Source organism: Grammomys surdaster, unplaced genomic scaffold (genome assembly GCF_004785775.1).
Source record: "Grammomys surdaster isolate TR1022 unplaced genomic scaffold, NIH_TR_1.0 126059, whole genome shotgun sequence".
NCBI classification, from domain to species: domain Eukaryota; kingdom Metazoa; phylum Chordata; class Mammalia; order Rodentia; family Muridae; genus Grammomys; species Grammomys surdaster.
The window spans coordinates 6139362-6160996 of NW_021620869.1; the positions used below are offsets into that span (position 1 = coordinate 6139362).

General features: G+C 48.1%; 1 protein-coding gene across 3 annotated transcripts in view; it reads right to left on the reverse strand.

Moving 5' to 3' along the window:
- Nucleotides 1-5305: 5305 nt before the first annotated feature.
- The window catches only part of Sh3bp4 (SH3 domain binding protein 4), an 80022-nt gene continuing 63692 nt past the window's right edge, over nucleotides 5306-21635 (reverse strand). For all 3 annotated transcript variants that reach the window (XM_028755416.1, XM_028755417.1, XM_028755418.1), the window contains 3 exons: nucleotides 14458-16811; nucleotides 7920-8108; nucleotides 5306-7248 (listed from right to left, as the gene is read on the reverse strand). In XM_028755416.1, coding sequence (XP_028611249.1) covers nucleotides 7024-7248; nucleotides 7920-8108; nucleotides 14458-16811 — 2768 coding nt within the window. In that variant the 3' untranslated portion in view covers nucleotides 5306-7023. The remainder of the gene's footprint in view (nucleotides 7249-7919; nucleotides 8109-14457; nucleotides 16812-21635) is intronic.

The following is a 21635-nucleotide window of genomic DNA, read 5'->3' on the forward strand; positions in this document are numbered from 1 at the left end:
CACATACATATACACACATACACATATATGTACACAGACACATACATATATATGTATACAGACACATACATACATGCACATACATATACACACATACATATATATGTACACATACACATACATATATGCACATACATATACACACATACACGTATGTGTTCTTGGAGACACACATGGAATGGAGAATTCCTCTGTCACAGGAGCCAAGGGCTGAGGAGTGGGTGCTTGGTGAGCTGTTAGGTGGGTGCTGCCTGTGTACAGCAACAGCGCCCTACACAGTTCAAACAGCTGGAAGGACTTGGAGAGTTTGCTCCATAATGTACTTTGCTTGAGAGCTGGGTGTGGTGGTGCACACTGGCAACCCCAGCCCCTGAGAGAGAGCGAGGCAGGAGAATCAGATGTTAAGTATCCCTGGCTATACATTGAGTTTGAGGCCAGCCTGGGGGTACACAAGAGTCTGTTTCAAAAGAAGAAAAATGTTTGAGAGAAGTACTTAACTGGACTTAACGCTAATACAGAGTAAACATTTGTCAAAACTACATGGTATTTGTTCTTTTTTAATTTTTAAAATTAATAATGAATGTATAATAAGTAAAATTATTAAAATTTATATATTTTATCAGGTATGCCTGTGTGTGTGTGTGGGGGAGGTATCTAGAACCACCTGTGTCACTGTTCTTCGCCCAGCACTTTCCCAGTGATGCTGTCCCCCAGGCTACCCACTCTGTGCTTGCCCTGGATTGGAATGCTTCTCTTCAGCTCTGGCTTCTTCCTGACCTAACCCCGGGTATTGATCTGGTAGACTGCTGGCTCTCATCAGCTTGTTGGTTCCTTGGGGATAGTACACCCCTTGGGTCTAAGGTAGTGCCTAGCAAATAGCAAAAGTACTCAAGTGCTCACCACTAAAGCACCGCTCCTTTTTAGATCCTCCAGGACAGCTCTCTGCCTTGCATGTCCTCCATGGCCGCTCCCCACGGTCTACTCTTAGTAGAAGTACATTATGGGTGCTGCTCTTCTGCCTCTGTCTCCCTGCAGTTGTTCTTCATGCTCGAGAGACCGCTCAATGGGCTCCTCCCCTCCTGCCTTCCCTATCCACTCCGCTGAGCATGCCAACCCACCTAGAACTTCAGCTGTTCACTCTTGTATAAGACCTTCCCCAAGAGAACTGATGGTCCCCTGCTGGGACACTCTTGAACCCCGTGTTGGTGGCAGACACTGCTCAGCATGTATCGGCTCCACCTACCTGTAGCTTACAGGGCAACAGGACGCACTCTGAGAAGCCTTTGGTTATCCTCTGTGATGAAAAATACACTTGGCACTACTCATTTAAGTGTGTATGTATGCATGTGTATATATACACACACATATATATGAATATGTAATATACTGCATATGCACATGTATATTTGAGTATACTGATATTTTTAAGTATACTGATATTTTGATTTTTTGAGTATACTGATATTTCCCAATTAAAATGGAAAATTAAGAAAAGTGACTGTAGATACTTAAAAATCACCTCACACACCAATTAATTTCTTCAGGTATTACTCTCTCTTCCATCAGGCAGAATATTAAATTAGTGGCTCAAAAAATGTAAAACACCACCGTTCCTAGCTTGGAGCAAAAATACTAATACAAGAGATTTTAGAACAATCTGGGTAGCTAACGTGTGGGAGACTGCTTCCTCAGAATGAGTTTTTTTCTTTAATGAAGGGGAAAATTGCCTTTTTATTTTTATTATCTTCTGGGCACTAACATTTCTGTCAAGAGTTTCTGTAGACAAGGAACTAAGTTATAGACATTCCAGAGAATCTGACCTCTATGTCTGTGAATGGTTTTGCAGATGCCTAAATGCTTATCAGTGTTGCAAGTCTGGTGGGATAAAACCTCCACTATTCTGTGTCTGATTGGATAGTCTTCACCAACGTGCTGAGTGTCTAGCGTGGATGAGACCTTCCATTACTGTCTTGAATGCCTGGTCGGATGCCCCATCAGTGTGCCTACCTGTCTGGTGCTGACGAGACTTCAGACATTGTCTGATCAAGTAAGACCAACCACTATGTGCTCTGTGGAGTGCGGTGCCCAGACCTTCAATCACTGTGCTTAGTGTCTGGTGCAGATGAGCGCTTTCACTAGGTGATGTTACTAAAGTGTAAAGCAGCACACTTAAAATCTGTCATCATAATATTTGCTACATATACAAAGAGTGCCTTTCTTTGTCCTCTCAGGTTTTATTTTAAGCATTTATAGAATTTGGAGGTGTCTCTTGACTTCATCAAATCAAGGGGTCAGTGGCACAAAGAGCTAATTGAGTTCCTTTCAGGCTAGTTTACAAAACATCGAAATTTGTGACAGCGTCAGGTACCTAATAAAAAGGTTTCCTTTGCATGCTTGCTCTTGGTTTGCTGAGTTCTGTTCCCGCAATGTTCTTCGTCCTCTTCGGATCTGAGGCAGTTTTGATGCATTAATTACTCAAGTTGCCTCTTGTTTTTGTGCTGGTAGTAAGCACAGCATGAAGGCCGTTATCCACTCCAATAGCTGCAGCCATCCGAGTTTAAAATCTATTACACAGAGGAATGACCTCCTCTTGGAACAAATATCTTGGGGTTTAGAGATAGACAGGCTTCTTCTGTGGAGACCTCAGTGTGTAATCCTGCCTGGAGGAAGAGAAGGGAACACCCTGGGCAGCAAGGACTTCTGGAGCCAGGCCTGGAATTCCAATTACTTGGAAAGCCGAGGCAGAGGGATGCAGGAAGTGCAAGGCCTTGTCTCCAGAGGAAATTCAAGGATATCCTGGGCAAGTTAGCAAGACCCTATCTTAAAATAGTCAAGAGCTGAGGCCTTAACACAGCGGTAGAGTGCTTGCCTAGCATAGGTGAGGGTCTAGGTTTGATCCCCAGTGACTCCCTCAGAGAAGACTTCTGCATTCCAGGGGGGAGAACAGAGACACTAGAGTACACAGGAAATAGGATTTGGAGCATTTTGGAGAGGGGGAGCAGTGAGAGCAAAGGTCTTACTCCCAGCCTCACCGCTTGGCTGGTAAGCTCTGGTAAGAACTGATCAGGAAGGTTCTATGACAAGTTTGAATTTGGGCATTGTGGCCAGGTGATAGATTCTCGAGAAAAGAATTACATTAGTATGACTCAGTACACATGGAGGGTGGAGGTCGAAGCAAAACTTATCATGGGTGAAACCCGTCTTGTTTTCTTGGAAATCAAAACCTATTTTTTTTAAGCTTTATTGTTTTATTTGTAATTACATATGTGGGTATGTACCTGTGAAAGCAAAAGCCTGTACAGGGAACTGGGGATAGAGGCCCCGGAGATGAAGTTACAGGGAGTTGTGAGTTGTCCAGTATGAGCCCTGGGAACTGAACTCTGGTCCTCTGCAAGGCAGACTAGGCTTTTAACCACCAAGCCACCTCTCCAGCCACCCACACCCACACTGCTTTTGTTTGTTTAGCTTTTTGAGGCAGGGTCTTACCATGTAGATCAGGCTGGTGTTGAATTCAGAGATTCGCCTGCTGGAACTAAAGGTGTATTTGACCAAGCCCTGTACCTAATTTTTACATCTTCTTTTACTTAGTATCTGGTCCCAAAAGACACCTACACATTCCCAAGCTGTGTGCTGACATGTATCAATAGTATCTGTGTCAACAGAATTAAAAACATCGCTTCTCACAGAGCATCTTGAAAGGAGACGGCAAGCTGCGTTGCATAGTGTCTGAAAGCCACAATGAGTCTAAATCTGCTACCTGCGGGTCATTTGGGTTAGTCTGTGTAGATGAAACCACATTAGGCTATGGTGGGACATAAATCCGGCTATTGATATCCTAATAATGAGGGAATAAACTGGTTAGGTGATCTGATACCTTCAGTTTAGACTTCTGGCCTCTGCCAAGGTGAGAGAACGTAGCTTTCAAGTTCATGGGGTGTTAGGGCTGCTCTGGGGTAAGATGCTTGCTTGCCTCTGGCCTGGGGGGTGGAGGGCAGTGGTATGGTTCGGTGGCACAGCGTTTGCCCAACATAATTAAGGCTCTGGTAGTTTCTATGCTTATCGCTTGGAGAAAAATCCATTTCCTATTAGCCATGTGTGACACGTAAGTTATGGGGTATACAGGATTATGTCTTCAACTGCAAAATAGGTGAAAAGTCAGCGAATCATTATAAAATGAGAACAGGTGTACCTGGAGTCACAAATCACAAGTTGATGTCAAGGACTGACTGGCTCTGCTGTTATGGAGACTTTGAAAACATACACAGTAGGGACTACACGGCCAAAGAGGCCACTCACCTCATGGCCAGGTTAAAAAACAACAAAACAAAACAAAATCCCAAAACAACAACAACAACAACAAAAAACACATCAAGGGCACACTTCCAGTGTCCTAGTCTCCTCCCATCAGGCCCTACCTTTTAAAGGTTCTACTCCCCAGCCCCCACCAGTGACATGCTGAGGGCCTTTAACTCCAGGGCCTGTAGGGTACACTCAAGATCCAAGATGGAGTAGCCAGAATTAATGAAGACGTAGAAGGTGAAGTGGGGCTGAGCTCACAGGGCTCTGGGCCATTTGACAAGCCTAGGCTGCTCAGAGGCCTGGCCTCTCAATGCTGCTCCTGTGTCAACGCTACAGACACAGTTCCCAGGTCTGGCCTGTTTCTGGTCCAGCTGAGACTTTGTCTTCAATTACAAAATAGGAGAAAAATCACCAAATCATCCTAAAATGATAACAGGTTTATCTGGACTAAATCAGAGGTTGATGTCCAGGACTGACTGGCCTGTCTTGGGCTGTCCAATTGAAGACATTCTCTCAAGCAGGCTCTGATAAGCCCAGCTCCTCCTACCACCTCTAGCTAGGGTTGGTCCCCAGGACCAGTGACTATACTCCTTGGTCCATTTCTCCTGACAATGGAAAGTGTACACCCGGGCAAGGCCTTCACTGCTTGCTGCTATCAGCAGGCCCAGGAAGATGCCAAACACACTAAGAAACTGCTGAGTCTTGAACTCTGTTATGGGGGATGGTGGTACTAGTTCCAGGTGGTAGAGCCCAGGAACAAGGAGAGACATCTGCCTCTTTCGTCTGGGTGCCAGGGGTAACACTGACTCCTATTTGACTGTAATGACTCCCCACTCCCCACTCAGGAGCAATTAAGTTACCAGCAAGAGAAAGTGTCCCCTATATACCAACTGCCACACTGTCAGAGCGACTGACAGGAACCTATTCACTGACTTTATGCTGGTTTTTATTTAAAGTCTGGCTGGGCACAGAAAGACACACATACACACATACACACACTAACCAGTTAAAATATCCAAATAAAATTTACTGCAACTTTTGTAGAATTTAATTTGTGCTACAAGACTTGTTGCATAGGAAACTATTCAAAGCCCCTGAGGAAAAATATCCATGGTTTAAGGTGCAACTGGTTTTGTTTCTTCTTTGGGGATAAAGGCAGAAAGAGATGCTCTCTGGGCAAAATGAAGGTGTAGTGACGGACATGACTGTGATGACCAGGGAGTCCTGTGGTTTAGTTCCTGCAGCATTAATACCTACTATTTATAAGTCTGTTGGTCTGCAGTTCTGATTCAGAAGCTATAGACGTTTCAGCTCAACGCAGAGGTTGTATATTGGTCATCAGACTGTGCTTGCAACGCAGATGGAGGATCTGGAACTCCCCCTGTAAACAGATAGCCTGAGTCTTTCCCATTACCAGGGTCACGTAACTGTTGATCTTTCTGGTGTGTGTTCTCTTCTTGTTTCCTCCCCAAATACCAGAGCTACTGTGACCTTGGAAGTCAACATGGACCACATGACCCATCACCTTGAAGTTCAATACAATCCTCTGCAAGCTCTCAACCTTCCAGAGAGCATCACTCAGGGAGAGTGTTCCCCGTGCTAATATTTATACTGTTGGATAACTATGTTCTCTCCTAAGGAGATGTGGGCGCACCAGGAAGGAGGAGGTTAAATATGAGAGATAAAGTGTGGAGTTTGGCAACGGTAGATGGCACCTCCACACGCCACCAAGTTATGTCACCTGAAAAGTCACTAGGTGACCATGGTGGACAAAGGAAGAGCCAGGGGTCACTAGGTTCTGGCTAGGTGCTAGGGTGTTCCTCCCACCTATAGCAGAGGCAGAGCTGCCCTGAAGGAGACAGCATTCAATGGCCCTGAGTGACAAGGGACCATCTTATTCTCAGGGGGCACCGTTCTTCAGAATGGTTACTGCAAATAACCAAATACACAGGGGTGACAGGGACCTCCAACTCCAGCTGATTTCTTGTCTGTTGAGAGAATCTGAATGGTGCTGAGCTACCATACGGGGACTCTGCAGCTCACTGAAGCACACAGACCAACATGTTGTGTGGATGGCCACTGAGGACAGCAAGATGGAAGGAAGGAAGGGTGGGCAGCCTCAGGGCCACCTACTGAAAGCCACCAGTCCCATGGACTTGCCTTCTCACAGGCGACAAGTGGAAAATGTCTGTATGGAGCCAACTCTGTTCCCACTCTGAGTGTCGAAATGCAAGATATGTCTGGGACTCAGAAATACCTGTGGCCTTAAAATATCTATATACACTTGGAACATAATTTAAAAAGGCCTTAAAAGAACATAAAAACCTCAACAGCATTTGCCTTTACTAAGGTGAGTTTTTTTTTTTAAATAACCTTTACAGTCCATTAAAAAAATTAGATACCACCTTTCTTATGTCCTGTCTAAGTCTTCTGTTAAAAAAAAGTGATTTTAAATTTAAACATACATTTCAACAAATAGAAAGCAACACAATTGGCAACTGGAAGTAGAAAGCCCCTGGGACCTGCCCCTGGATAGAGGGGAGAGGAAGAGAGTCAAAAGTCCTCAGTCCCTCCTGGGTATGACTGGCAGACAGGCAGCCATCCCTCCCTGCACCATCCGGTGACGGTGACGGTACAGCCCCCATTGTGGACTGATGATGGGCGGAGTCCCAGCCCTGGTGGGTGGAGTCTCAGTTCTGGAGAGTAGTAGGGCAGGGGCCCCATTCAGATCACAAAGTCATCATGGTCTGCAGGACTGAAGGCAGCTGCCCTCAGAATGTCCAGTGAGTTCACCAGGATCAGTGTCCCCGTGAGGTGCTTCCAGCGTCTGGTGATGGGGTTCTTCATCTTGTCCAGGCCTATGTGCAGCTCTTGGATGACGTCTCGGTAGCTGTCCCCAATCTGGTGGCTCCAGGTGAGTAAGAAGTCATAGGCGGGTTTCCACATGGCCTGGGTGATACAGTGAACAAAAACACAGAGAGAGAGAAAGGTCAGGATGGTGAGGTCCCTCAGTCAGTCACTCCTGTGACACAGCAGCAGGTGGAGCCATTGGTGTGACTCAGCCTACACAGGGAAAGGGTGGTGTCCTGTGTCTGAGTCACAGGATGGATCTCTCCTACCTTACAGCACCTGCTTTCACCTGTGTTGTGTATCAGAAATTGCCCATGCAAAGAAAGCACACCCTTATGCTTGGGACTTCCTGCTTCCCTCCCCTGTGAGTCTGAATCAGCTTTCCAGGGTCACCTCCACAAACAGGTAGTGTCCGGGCATGACTCTAGCATACCCAACCTTTGTCTAAGTTAGGCAATGTAGCAGGAATTTAACCAATGCAGCAGACTCCCCAGGGCTCTGTTAATATACCCGTTGATCTTACAAGAGGTAATTTAAAAGTAAAATTAGCAAGGGAGGACAGTCCACACCTCCCAGAGTAGCCCTGATCTCTCTACGCCAGGTTCTGAAGCCAGGATCCCGAGAACAGGATGATGGCTCCCACCTAGCCAGGGTATACTTTGTAGCTTACGCTGCTAAAGTGCCTGAAGTTGATCATTCATTATTGTACCCCAATGATCCTAGGAACGGAGGGGCAAAGAAAGTAGCCAAGGGCTTGGAGCCCCACTCACCTCACTGTCTACTACCCCATTCCTGTCTCGGTGAGGACACTCATAGGCGTCCATCTGTTGCTTGGAGACCTTGGCCAGCTTCTCAGCCAGTTCCCTCCAGCGCTGTGCCACTTCAACAGCTGTGGTCAGGAGCACAAAGTCCTGGATGAGTCTGACCACCAGGCCCTGACAGTCCATTTTCAGCAAAGCCTGGGAAGATGAAATGCAGTATGAGGCCAGGGAAGGCTTGGCTGTGGGGGACAGCAACCTGCAGATGATGCTCTTTATCCTAAGAGTTCTAAGGTCTATGTGGCGTCCAGGCCCCATGCCTGGCAGCATGTATGTGCAAGAGGATACAGATGCCTTTAAGGGCTTTTCGAATATAACATGAAAAATATAAGACCATGGGGTGCAGGCCACCATGGCTAATGTCTTTGTATGAGCCACCCACCTATGAACCAGGGCTGGATTGATACTCTTTCCAGAGGCAGCAGGGGGAAGGTGAGCGGTACTCCCAGCCATGGGAAGGCCTGACTCAAGCTGGCCAAGCACATCTGTTGTGCTGGCAATAAGACACACTGGCAGAGCAGCTGAGTCCAGAGCCTCTCAGACAGAGCCCAGAGGCAGAAGCAGGCCCCAGTTTCTTGAGGTTCTCTCCATGATGCTGGGCACATGGTATCAGGAGCTGACTCAAACACGATGCCAGGGTGGAAGGGTTACATACACCTCGTGTCAACTACTTATGTACTTCTGAAAGGGGCTGATTAGCGCTTGGGTTTTGATATCTGGAGAGAAATTATTTTTAATAAAATTAAGTATGTGGTTATATTTCAGAAAAAAAGTACGATCAAGTGTATAGCCATGTGTCTCGGAGTGGATGTGTGGTGTGCTGGTGATCAAGTGTCAGGATGAAGCTCTGTTTGATGGGCTGTGAGTTTAGGGATAAACTGAGGCAGGAAAAGTCACCTCAGCTCTCTATGTGTTGTCCTGGGGAGGACGCAAATGAACAGAGGGCTTGACAGCAAGTCTCTCAATCATGTCAAATAAGCTGGGTGTCTATGCACTTGGGTGCTGGCTCTGGAGGTGACCTCATGTCCTAGGTGACAGAGTGCGACAAAATCACCTGCTTCGGATTCAAGTCAACTCTTGGCAGGAGCCAGTAAACCCGCTTTCTCCCCAGGGGCTCCGGGAACAGAATACAAAGGTCCTGAGAAATTCAGGCCACTCTCTGGCCACTGTTGGTCGGGAGAGCACATGGTCAGGTCCAGGGCAGCTAAGGCTCCATTTCTGGGAGTAGCCGTTAGTGACTAGACTAGTGCTTTTGACATCAGCTACATTCTACTGGGTTCTTCTCACTCCACTTTTTCTGAGCCCAGCAGTAGCTCTGCCTGTTACCAGCTGCTATACCACTCAGTGTGTTTGAGTGCATCCTCCAAATGGGTGAACTTTGGATACATGTAAGTGCTAGCAACGGGAAGTACGCCTCAGTATTCCAGCTCTGGAGATTCCCACCCCTCACATGGCTTACTCAAATATACAAAGGCATGTTGCAAAATATCAAAGGAAATAAAACACAATACTGATTTCAGATAGAATTTTGCTAATATGAGTGAAGGGACAGACTGAAATTGAATTGTGGCTTGTAGGCCACATGGTTTCTGTCTCAGCATTCCACGGGGCAGAAAGACGTTGTCTGGCAGCAGCTCTTCTAGTTTTAATTCCGTTGCTGAGAAACATCCTGACTTAAAGCAACATGGGAGGAAGGGGTTATCTGACTTACAATTTCAGGTTACACTCCATTACTAAGGGGAAGTCAAGGCAGGAAACTCAACTGGCCAGTCATATCATACTCAGTCAAGAGCAGAGAGAAACAATCGCACCCATCCGCGGTCTGCTTCTTGCTTTTGGTTTTATACAGTGTCAGGGACCCATGCCTAGAGAATGGCACCGCCCACAGTGGGCTGTGTCTTCCTACATCAATCATCAATCAAGACATTCCCCCCACCCTCAACAATTCTTCAGTTGAAACTCTCTTTACAAGCAACTTTAGTTTGTGGTAAGCTGACTTTAAAATTAACCATCGCAACAACTGCAGACAGTTGGGAGGTCAAGGGACACGCTGTGTCACTATAAGATATTATGTACAGTAACAGCCAGGCACAGGCTATGTGGCTGCTAACCTGTTTTGCAAGCTCTTAGGAAAATAGGTAAGTTAGTACTTGGGCTTTTGTTAGTGTGTTTGCTCCTAAGATGCTCCAGTCTGGATGGAAAACTCTCCTGCATGACACAAGGGACAAGGCCAATGGAACTATCTATGTCTTTACCCAGTTAACCACACTGCCAGCAGCTCAGTCTCTGTGGCCTCCTAGTCTGCAGGATGAGGTGGGTTTTTCTCCTGATCCATCCTGAGTCTCCTTGCCACTTTTCCAGCCAAGACTCTTTTATTCTCTTGATAGCCACCCTCCTTGGTGTCTTGGGCAGCTTGATCCACTGCTCTGCTGGAGACAACTGCCTTCCTGGTTTGTGCCTTACAACCTCGCTCCTTTCTTCTCCTACACATTCCTGCAAAGGGCCCACTGTATCCCTCTTTCTATAAGTCCCACGCTGTGATCTCATGGACTACTGGAGGCTTTGTCCTTAGTGATGGCTCCAGGATAAGGTGCAGGGTGGGGTGGGAAGTCGGGGGGACTTTCACAACCAACCCAGGGTTCTAATGATGTCACTGTGGGTTCTTTCTACTTAAACTTCTTTTCCTCTCATTTCCAATCAACAACTTTTCACCCTTCAAAAGAACAGAGACCACAGGGCCCTTTCAAGATAGTGTCCATAAAACAGGAAATAGCGTTTTACACCAAAGGCATGCTCCCTGGGACTAGTGAGATGGCTTAGTAGGTGACAGCATTTGCTGCTCTGTCATGAAGACCAGAATTCAGATCCCAACACACACATTAGGTAGCTCACAAATGCCTGTCACTTAGTGCCAATGAATCTCATGCTTCCCTTTAGTTTCCAAGGGTACCAAAGCACACACAGACACACAGATACACACAGACACATAGACACACAGACACACACACAAAATAAAAACAAATATATTTTTTAAAGTGTATTGCCTTAAACTAAAAAGCATATTACTGGATATAGTCCATCATAGTCCCTCAAGAGTTGCTTCCTTGGGGGTCCTGCCTATGACCTTTTTTTCCCCAGGCCACTTAAAACCTGTGCTGGCGAGATGCCAGTAACTCAGATATAGAAGGGTGGACACAAGTCGGTAGTCAGACTGTTTTCCCCATTCAGTGTATTCACAGAATATACATACATGAACATGTGTTTCCACTTGGCTTTCAAACACACTCAGAAAACCCTCTTCCCAAGGCCCACACCATACAACAGATGTACCAGGATCCCAACACCTTAAGAACAGAACATTCTATAGTTTCTCCCCTCTGGGAAACAACCCCAAACCCCCAGACCAAACTTCAGGCTACGGAATCAAGTCCTCCACCCCTGCCAGGTTCTGGGCCAATAACTTTAAGGATGGTGCTTCTCAGAACTTTCAAAGTGTCTCCTGTCACTCTCAGCCAGCTGACTTCGAAGTGACACTGGCTATCTATGTACCCAACAGTGTTCTCTGCTCCCTGGAAAGAGCCTGTGACTTGGAATACAACACACAGGCTTCCCAGAGGGTCTCAAATTTCAATGGTCATCAAAACGACCAGTGCCTCCCATTACATACACGAAGGTACCAGAGTGTAGATGGCCCCAGAAAAGCCAACTGTAGAACATCCACTGAAAAGTTCCACCCATTGTCAAGGACAGTGGGGGCCTTGAGTGACACAGGACAATTGCCCTTGATACACACACACACACACACACACACACACACACACACACACAAACACACACACGGTGCGAATGACAGTAGAGGAAGGAAGCATGGTGGGACCCTCAAGAGCACAGATGCCCCTTAGCTGAAGCCATTGCTCACATAGCCACTCACTCTCTCTCTCCCGCCCTCCCTCTTCCAGGATTTCCTCTGTGCCCTCCTTCCTCTGTAGAGTTCAGGTCTAATGGAGGGCAGTAATGAGAAACAAATACACAGCAAACTTGACTTGAGCAAGCACCACGAAGATCCAGGAACACAAGCTTGCCCCATCAAGGGCTGGAAGGGACATCGGAATGGACATCTGAGAGAATTCATCGTCAGGAGCTCCAGGCAAGAAGGGCTCCCAGCAAGGGGGCAGCTGCTGCATACAGGACACAGAGAAAAGGCCACAGGCAGAGGCATGGGCAGCCACAGGCCCAAAGTGCAGGGGAGGAGCCTGGTGGCTAGCCCCTAGTGAGACCTCTCCCTTCCACTCTGCAGAGTGAACACCTCAACCCTTCAATTTCCTACTTACTCTAGTTATAGTTGCCAGCACAGAGGTGTTGACGATGCTAAGGTAGTTCACAAGAAGAGGGCACTGGCTTAGCTGTGACCTGCTGGCTGCAGCCAATTCTATAGGAACCCTGACTGACACTCGGTCGTGAATCCATGAGAAAATAAGCAAGTTGCCGATGCTGGGGTTAGCCAGCAGTGGGTTTTTGAAGTTTGGCCAGCTATTAAAATTCAGCTTCTCGAGAGGCAATGTCCAAGATAACTGGGGAGAACAGAAAACGGAGGAGGCTGTTTTCTTTTTTATTATAAAACTGCCCTTGTCCCAGGGCCAAGTTCCAGCCACCCAAGGCCAAGGTGCATCTCCTCCAGTCAGGAAGGCAGAGGGGACTCAGTGGTGCACAGGACCCTCCCAACCCTGCCCACAGACCAAAGAGCTAAAAATCCTCTCCAAACTTGCCATGCTGAGCAAGAGCCAGACCATGAAAGTATTTAGGAACTCGGCACAGAGCCCCCATCCCTGATGTTTGCCCACAGAGGAAGAAACTGGGCCTATTCCAGATAAATGTTCTTCAGCTGTAGGAGGGACAATAGATGCTGTTTATGTTCCATGGAAGCACGTAATTCTGCAGGCAATGAAGGATGCTGTCAGAGGGCTCTCAGGAAACACATGCTACTGCCCCTGGGGAGCTCCAACTAGCCAGGAAGGCTAGGGCAAGAGGGGGCTCTCCATGACCTTCTGGAAATCCATGTCAGATGGCAATATAGCTGAATATAGAGACACGTTCAACCCCTGTGGGAGACCTACATCCAGAGCCCATGGCTGTCCTCATTCATTTCCCAGTGAAACTGCTGCTGTCAAAATCCTCTGGGACATAACTGTCAAGGGCCCTCCTGACCACAATCCACACTGCCATCTGCCTTCCTGGGGAGTCTCAGGCTTGTTTGTTCCATGCCGTGTCATGACACGTTACCATGGGCCATATTCAAAGGGTCACACACATGTCCTGCTCTACCTTGGAGGGTCACCTGCATTGACTCAGAGAGATGTTTGATGATGTCATACAGAAGGGCAGGTGAAGATAGGACATGGAATAGGAGAGCCACCAAAAAGCTGGGGACAGTGGAAGCAGGAAGGATCAAGAAGAGCTCACCAAGTGTTTCTATTGACAATGGTGACTGCCAGAACCACACAATGGCGGTGGGCGGCCTGAGGGAAAACACAGGGCTGTTCTACTACCTTATGCTCCAAAGCGCAGGTTGCTGCAAGCCCCAAAAAGGTCTCCAACAACATCCCTAGTTAGCCTGAGGTCAGTGTGTCTCAGAACCAGACATGGAATCTCTCCTTTCTAAAGCATTTCTTAGAACGCCAATTTGTTCTGTATCAGCCAAGAGTCTGGCTCCCATGGACTCAAATGAACCCCAGGCAGCAAGAAGGCTTCCCAGTAGAGACAGATGTTGGAGGCGGCAGGCAACATAAGGCAAGAACTCGCATCAAAGCGAGGCCAGGCTTAGGGGCAAAGGCTTTTGTCACTATATCACAGCCTGTTGGGGGATCTAATGATACAGAGATATCCTTCAAAGACCCAGGTAGAAGCTTCTGGATCATAAGCCCCATGCTCTTTTCTCATGGTGTCCTAGTTTGCTTTCAATTGCTGTGATAATCATCGTGACTGAAAGGAATGGGGGGGGGGGATTTATGAGGCTTACACATCCTGATCACAGTCAATCACCAAAGGAAGCCAGGCCAGCAACTCCAGCAGAAGCAGAGGCATGAACCATGGAGCTTACGAGCTTGCTTCCCATGGCTCTTTGTCTGCTTTCTTATACAAGACAGGGACAGCACACCCCACAGCGGGCTGGGCCCTCCCACATCATTCCTCAACCAAGAAACCCCACGGACTTGACCTTAAGCCAATCTGATGGGGGCAGTTTCTCAATGTAGGTTCCCTGTTTCTAGGGACTCTCTATATAGTTTGTGTCAAGTTGTCCAACACTGACCAGCGAATTCAGGACCACAGGAAACCATAGAGGCTTGGAACTCTAGCGGAAGAGGGATCCTTGGGGTCCTTAAAGATCCTACCCTATGTCTTCAACAGCATCCCCATGACTCAGCCTGGTATGACCCATGCCTGTCTACCTCAGGAAGCTCACCCGAGGTTTGGACACCCGCCTAGCACTCACCATCACCAGCTCCTTCTGGAAAGACTTCCGGTCCTTGTTGTCAGGGTTGTTACAGTCTTCCTTCAGCTTTTCCAGAACAGATGCCACCCGCTCTGGCTCGCTGTCCAGCTCTGCCCGGCAGAAGAAGGTGAGCGGCAGGTTTCCGTAACCCAGGGCATCGGCAAAGGCCCGCCAGCTGCTGATGTTCTCCATGAGCAAGGTCCGCACAGAGGCGTAGATGTAGGTGAGGAACTTGCAGGGCCGCAGGATCTGCTCCAGCAGCACTGAGGTACTCAGCTCGGGCCCTGAGAACAGGCTGGGCCGGGCCTTGCCAACGACCAGCACGTTCTTGGTGTGTACCAGGCCCACCTTGCCCTGATAGTAGCCAATGTACCACTCCTTGGTCCACAGCTGTCCCTTGAGACGGATGCGTTCCTCGCTGAGCAGGGCCACGACGTCACCCTTCTTATACTCCAGTAAGTAGTGACTCTTGTTCTGTCGCACCACCGTCTTTAGAAGCTTGCCAAACTTGAGACTAGACACAGGGCGGTCCTGAAACGTCGGATACTTGGTAGTGACAACAAACGGGGACAAGATGATCTTCCCAACTTCATTCTTCTTAAGAAACCTCCTTTGCCCGGATGGTTTAATGGCGCTTTTAGGGGGTGGCTGTGGAGTCTGGACACAAAACTGCGTGAGGATCGCGTCCTGATCATCCTTGACCTGTACCCTCAGTGTGAAGTCGGACAGCTCATTGGGGTTCTGGGAGATGACGGAGAAGATCAGACGGCTAACCTTGCCCAGTTTCATCTGAAATCCTCTCACTACTTTGGCTTGCTCGTTGGCCTTGACCTCATAGTTGGTCATATTGGAGAACATACATACTCTGAGATCCTGGGGCCTGGACAGGATGAACTGGTGTTTGCCCCACAGCTGTAGGGCCACAGGGGCAGGACTGGGAGCCTGCCGAGTCACCTCACTGACCAGGAGGGTCTTGGGGGCACAATCATGTCCAAAAATGGTCACCACTGTCTTGAAGGATGGATGGATGTGTTTGGGACCATAGAGACCCACGGTGACCTTCTTATTGATGAAATCCCACACAGTGGAAGGGTAGAGGATGTTGGGTCCCTGGGCAACGATGGCTAGGTACATGCAGGGTTCCAGGTTGTCCAGCTGTACCTGTATCGTGTCCCCATAGCTGTAGGCGAGGGGGATGGGCACATAAGGTCCCTCCTTTGAGTCACTTCTCAGGCACTGCAGGACCACCGTGCTTTTGCTAAAGATGTCGCCCTTTACCTCAGCGGAGACCTTCATCTCCAAGATGATGAAGGTACTCACCTCCAGGTTGCTCAGCTTCACCTCCACCACAGGGCTTATGCTGGTCGATCTGTCACTGTTAAGGTCCAGTGGAGGGTCCAGCAGGGCTTTCATGGAAATCTGCTGTGTCTCCCCAGGAGCTACATGGCCCTCCGGCACATGGATACTGATGTTGGTGTCAGGAAGCTGCACGGAGCCACCAGAACTGTCCAGCTTGCACACAATATTTGTCTCCACTGCTTGGGTCTGGCCCCAACCTGGGCTTTGGCCGAGCAGGTCCAAGTCATGGCAGGAACGGGCCAGCTTCCGGTGATTCAGCCAGGCGGTTCGGAAGTCTTCCCGGCTTTGAAACTGTTCCGGGGCAGGTGACTTTAAGCCTGTGAAGAAGCTGGATGTTGGGGGAGCATCCGATTTGGCTTGCAGGACGGAGAGTTCCGAAAGGCTGTAGGAACGCTTGCTTCTGAAGAAGGGGTTGTCCCGCTTGACGGGCTGCTCCACATGGAGTCCATTGGTGGCTGGGAGCTCATCAAAGATGTTGCCGGTGCTGTTGGTGGTCGCTGAGCTGGATTCAGTGAAGGAAGATGTGCCCGTGTCAAAAAGGAGCAAATCCACGGTACTCTTGGGGTTTAGCTCATCCATACTGGGCTGGGCATTCCCATTCAGAAAGGGGTTCGTTCGGACTCCATTCCAGAAAGGGTTGTTACTATAGGGTCTGCCAGATTCTTTCTGGTCATCTGTCCAGCCCCCTAGCAGATCCAGTTCCTTGGCAACTTCATCGGGGCTGTCCGGGAGATTGTCAATCATTCCACTGTCACTCAGGGTAGAATTCCGGTAGTTCAATGGCTGCACATACGAGGAAGGGATATAGCCCATCTCAGTGGTGTTGTGAGCGTACCACCACTCCCCGCCAGACGTGTCCAAGACGTAGAGATGGTCGCCCTTGGAGAACTTCAGGGTGGTGAAGTTGTTTGGGCAATAGTCTTTGATTGCAATCACTTCCTTTGCATTTCCAAAAGGCGTGGGGTTGTCTACTAGCAAGGCACTGGGGGAAGGCACTGCGTAAAACATAAAGAGACAGGGAGTGAGGTCAGGCTCACAGGCACAGGAGACACTTCCAAATTGGGGGTTTGGGGGAGGGTAGGATGGGCTAGAAACAGACGGTACCATGATGTAGTCACCAACCAAGCCAGGATAACAATAGAAACCAGCCAGGGTGAAGATCCACTCAGACACTTTCCAAAGTCAACCTTCCAACTGAGGCAAAGGACCCAGAGGAATGTCCTTCAGCCACCTTAGACAGGCAGACTACATGATAGGTAGTGGACATGTTCCCTTGTTCTGAACATCTCATTTTGATAACATTTTAACCGAATTTATTCTAACCAGGACCGTCATTATGATGCAAGAGAGGACAGATATGAAATCTAAGAGAGCACACTGATGCTCTAGGCTAGGCAGTGGTCCGATGATGCTCTGAGATGGGTAGCAGTCCAGTGACGCTCTGGGCTAGGCAGTGGTCCAGTGATGCAAGGGTGTGGAAAACAAAGGGTATACCCTTCAGGACTAGATTCTCTCCTTCCACTGTGGGATCCAGGAATTGATTTCATGTCATAAGGCTTAAGTGACAAGCACTCTTACTACTAAACCATCTTGCTAGCTCAGCTAAAATACTTTCTAAAACCAACTGTGTATATAGAAACAAACAAAAGGACAAAACTCTCAGCTAAACCAACCAAACAGCTGCTCAATACAGAATGAAGTCCGAGGCCACTGGGGCTTCATCTGTTGCACTGGTTGCCCAGACACCATTACCTGCCAGGTCCCCTTTTCTTCGAAAGAGGACAGAACAAATCAGATTCTGTCTCCCTGGCCAAGCTTGGGAAGCAGACAAGGCATCTCTTACCTGGCTGGGGTGAACCCAGCTTATCTGGCCCTGGAATCTCCCCTCTCACTTTTAAAAGGATGCAAAGCCCATCTCAGTGCCTGGATGCTGCCGGCTCCCCAGACCTGAGTTGAATCTCCTTTTGGGGCCACGTAATCACTGGAGCTCCCCGTTCTCCTGATGGAGAAAAGGCATCTTTCTCAGTAGGCTGTGGTGAGGCCTAATGGAGCTCATCCTGACGTTGGGGGTCATACATAATCCATCTGAAATCCATTCACTCCCTGCTAATTTCATTTTTACTTCACAGCACTTACTAGGCTAAGGGGGAATTTCTCCTTCACCCTCAGAGTTCAGTGGAATAAACAGGCCAAGATTAAATTGAAGAAAAGGTTAAAAAAAAATCCATTAGTGTGCAAAAAGAGGAGTTAAGGAATCCCCTCCTTTCTAAAGGGAGGGGGGAAACAGGAACAAGGAGGCAGAAAGTTTTGGGGAAAATACTGCATGACTTTTAGGGGAAACTGTACCTGGAAACATTGCCACACTCTCAGACAAAAGCAGAGGCCAACGAGGTTGATGAAGTCCATCCCAGTGTGTGGATTTAGAGATAGAGACCGGGGAAGGGAGGTGGGAGTCTTCCTGGGTCTGGAGTTCTAGCAGAAGTAATCTCTCCTTGTATCTACACTACCCCACCCCGTTCCTTCACCACAATCACCATACTACAGACTTGATGAGATGTAGGAATCAACATCTCAGACAGCACCTGGAGTCCTTGAGAAGATAAGGAGCATCAGGTGAAGAATCCCAGGAGGCACCCTCCTTGTGCCTCAGGCAAATGTGGCCCCAGACAGAGGGACTCACACACTTAGCTCTTCTTCCTGTCCTGTCACCTTTTCCTAAGACTCCTCACACATCAAACCTGCCTAGAAACTTTCAGGTTTAAGCCTCGAATTTGGGGGTCTTCACTTCCCTCTAAAGGTTCTCATGTCTTGCTAGCATACATGTAAATCGTCTGTATGCATTACGCTCACCAATGTCTTTGTTAACGAGGACATGTCTGAAAGGGTGGAAAGTCTTCATCTCTCAGAAGGATGTAAGCTCCAGGGGAGTCTGGCACACAGTAGGTGGGCAGGGAATATCCATGAGCTGACAGTCACATGTCAGGACCAGAATGTTGGAATCAGGTGCTGGCAGACAAGCAAGTCAGAATTCCCCTGACCGGACCCTTCTGCCACCAAGTCTGGATTAATTTCCTTTTCCCACTGCTGTGTCAAAATACCCAGCCAAGGCAATGACACAGAGGAAGGCTTTGTTTTGGCTCATGGTTTGAGAGTACCATGGCAGAGAATGAGTGGTTAGCAGTATGAGGCAGCTGGTCTGCAATCAGGAAGCAGGGAGCATGTATGCTGGTGCTCAGATGGCTTCCCCATTGTCTCCTTTTTTATCTAGTCCATGGGATGGTGTCACCCACATTTAGGCTGGGTCTTTAGCCTAATTAACCTTAGTTATGAACTCCGTCTGAAAACTCCCTCACTGGCTAAATTTATCTCTTAGGTCATTTTCAATTCTGTCAAGCTGAACATATGAACCGTCGCACAGATCCTGCCACGAAAAGGATGGGAGGAAACAAAGACCCTGAAGGGACAGGCCAGCTTCCTCTCTGGAGTGTGCTAATGTGAGTGCTGAAGGTGACAGTCAAGGGGCAGGGGAACCTGAGGGGAGTCACACTTAGCTCTAACTTTCCTGTCTATGGGAGTCAGTCTATGAGAAGACACAAAATCACAAAGTCTTTAGGCGGAAGAACCTCGGCCCAAGGGAACTGATGACTGAGAACCCTGGAGGGCCAAGCAGGGAGATGCCGCTGGATGAGAAGGGTGCGAGCCATGGGAAAGACAGAGAATGCTGGCCCTGAGCAAGGTCTATCTGCTCCCATCTCTTAACTTATGGTCCTGTCACTTCTCCCTGAGGCGTGGGGCAGGGCTCCTCTGGAATAAACGTCTTAATTTCTCACATCTGACTAAGATCAGAGACTTGGGAAGGGTAGGTGGGGTTGTAGGCCTTCCTCCTGGCTCAGAGCTTTCCCAGATGGTCTGGGAGGAATTCTTTCTCTGGTATGTCAAGAATGGGCAGAGACAAGGAGGGCCGGTCACACTGTGCTTCTGAAGCCTTCATCCTCAGCCCCAAGAGACGCTGCAGAGTGGAAAAAGTAAAGTGACTTGGGCAGGACTGGAGGTGACAGAAGCGCTTCTCCCCTCACATCTGCGGCCGGCTGTACCCTCTAGCAACAGGACATTCATTTTCTTCCCTGATGCAAATACTAAAAATAAAAGACAAAACAAACAAACAAAAAACCCCACAGGTGAAAATTAATTAGCGCATGGCAGCCATTGAAACCCTTGTTGTCAGAATCTCTCCAGAGTTATTTGCTGTTGTGTTCTCTTCCGTAATTAATTCTCTTACAGCCAAGATTTTTGGAATAAAAAAAAAAGCAGCCAAGCACTAAAGCATGCTTTGTACACAGTCTGAAATACATCAATACAAATTATCGTCTTAGCTTTACCAGACTGAAGAATAAGAATGGTTTTTACTTAAAATTCTGAGCACTCTCCCTCTAGGACACAGGAGAATACATTCCACTCAGAGATCTGGCTCTCCCATCCCTTGGAGAACTACCATGGTGGACTGTGTCAGTTCCCTTCTGGAGGACATGTATGCGTCATCTCCATCAATTGCCCACAATACCTAGGAACAGGAGGACATGGGAACAGAGTTCTACCTTCAAATCCTCACTGGATCTCATCTTAATGAGATATGGGCAGTAAGGCCTAGATTGGTCGTTTTAAAATGCATAAAACCTCCCTGGGTGTTTGCAATTTCAGGGTTCTGAATAATGTTCTCTATCCCCTGGCCTAAGTGTTTACATGGGCAAAACATGGATGAGGACAGAAGACGCCATCCGCAGCAGGTGCTGTGACAAGAGCTGCTTGCCTCTTGATGTACACGCCAGGTAAACGGAAGTGAAGCTGCCAGGTAGGACAGGCCAGCATAGAGGCCTAGCGATCTCCTGCGCAGGCCAAGGCTCTTCAGTCCTGAGTGACGTCAGAGTCTCAGATGCTCTCCCTGCAGCACTCCGGCTCTGCATACTTGGTCACGGCTGTTTGCTTTTGGGTCACTGCTGTTATTTTTAAATACTCAGCTGTCTCTTCTATGTTTTGAGCACAAACCATGCATGTTCCACTCACCTTTTCTAGCCCGCCCCTCCCCCAAAGCTTCAAGTAAGAACATGTTGTCCATTACCAGACTGCCCCCCCAAAAAAACCCTAAAAACAAATGTTCCATTATTTATAGCAACACCCACTAACTCTGTTGCTATAACACCTTCCAGTTTGTTCTCCTTCTTTCAAAGAACACTTGCAGTGGTGTTCAATACTGCATGCCTAAGCCAGGACAGGGGAGCAGGAAACTGGTGCAATGGCTCAGGAGCCGTGGCTTCAGTCCAGGATCACTTAGTTCTGAGTTTGCCAAGGAAGAAGGAACACAGATAAAGTTCTGAGTGTTCAGTGTGACAAAGAAGACAAGGAGTGACTTCAGAGTGAGCTGTCAATGTTATCTGGCCCTCTTCTAGTAGTGTGTTTGTGTGTGTGTGTGTGTGTGTGTGTGTGCGTGCGTGCGCTCGAGAGTGTGCATGTATGATCAACAGTGAACTGCCAATGCTATAAGAAAGCTGACCACAGTAACACAGGGAATCACAATGCTACCAATACATCCCAAAGCACAAGCCACTAGATGTGGTCTAGCAAGGTCAAAGTAGACTTTCAGGAATCAAATGACATCCTGGGTGGGATCCATGCATGGAGCTGAAAGGTTTGCCCAACAGCCCAATTCTGTAAGCTAGCCAGCCTAGTACACTCCATAAGTTCCAGGATCAGGAGGATACCCTGTTTCAAAAACCAAGGCGGGTGGTATCTGAGCAGACATCTGGCCTCCAAGTGAACTTGCA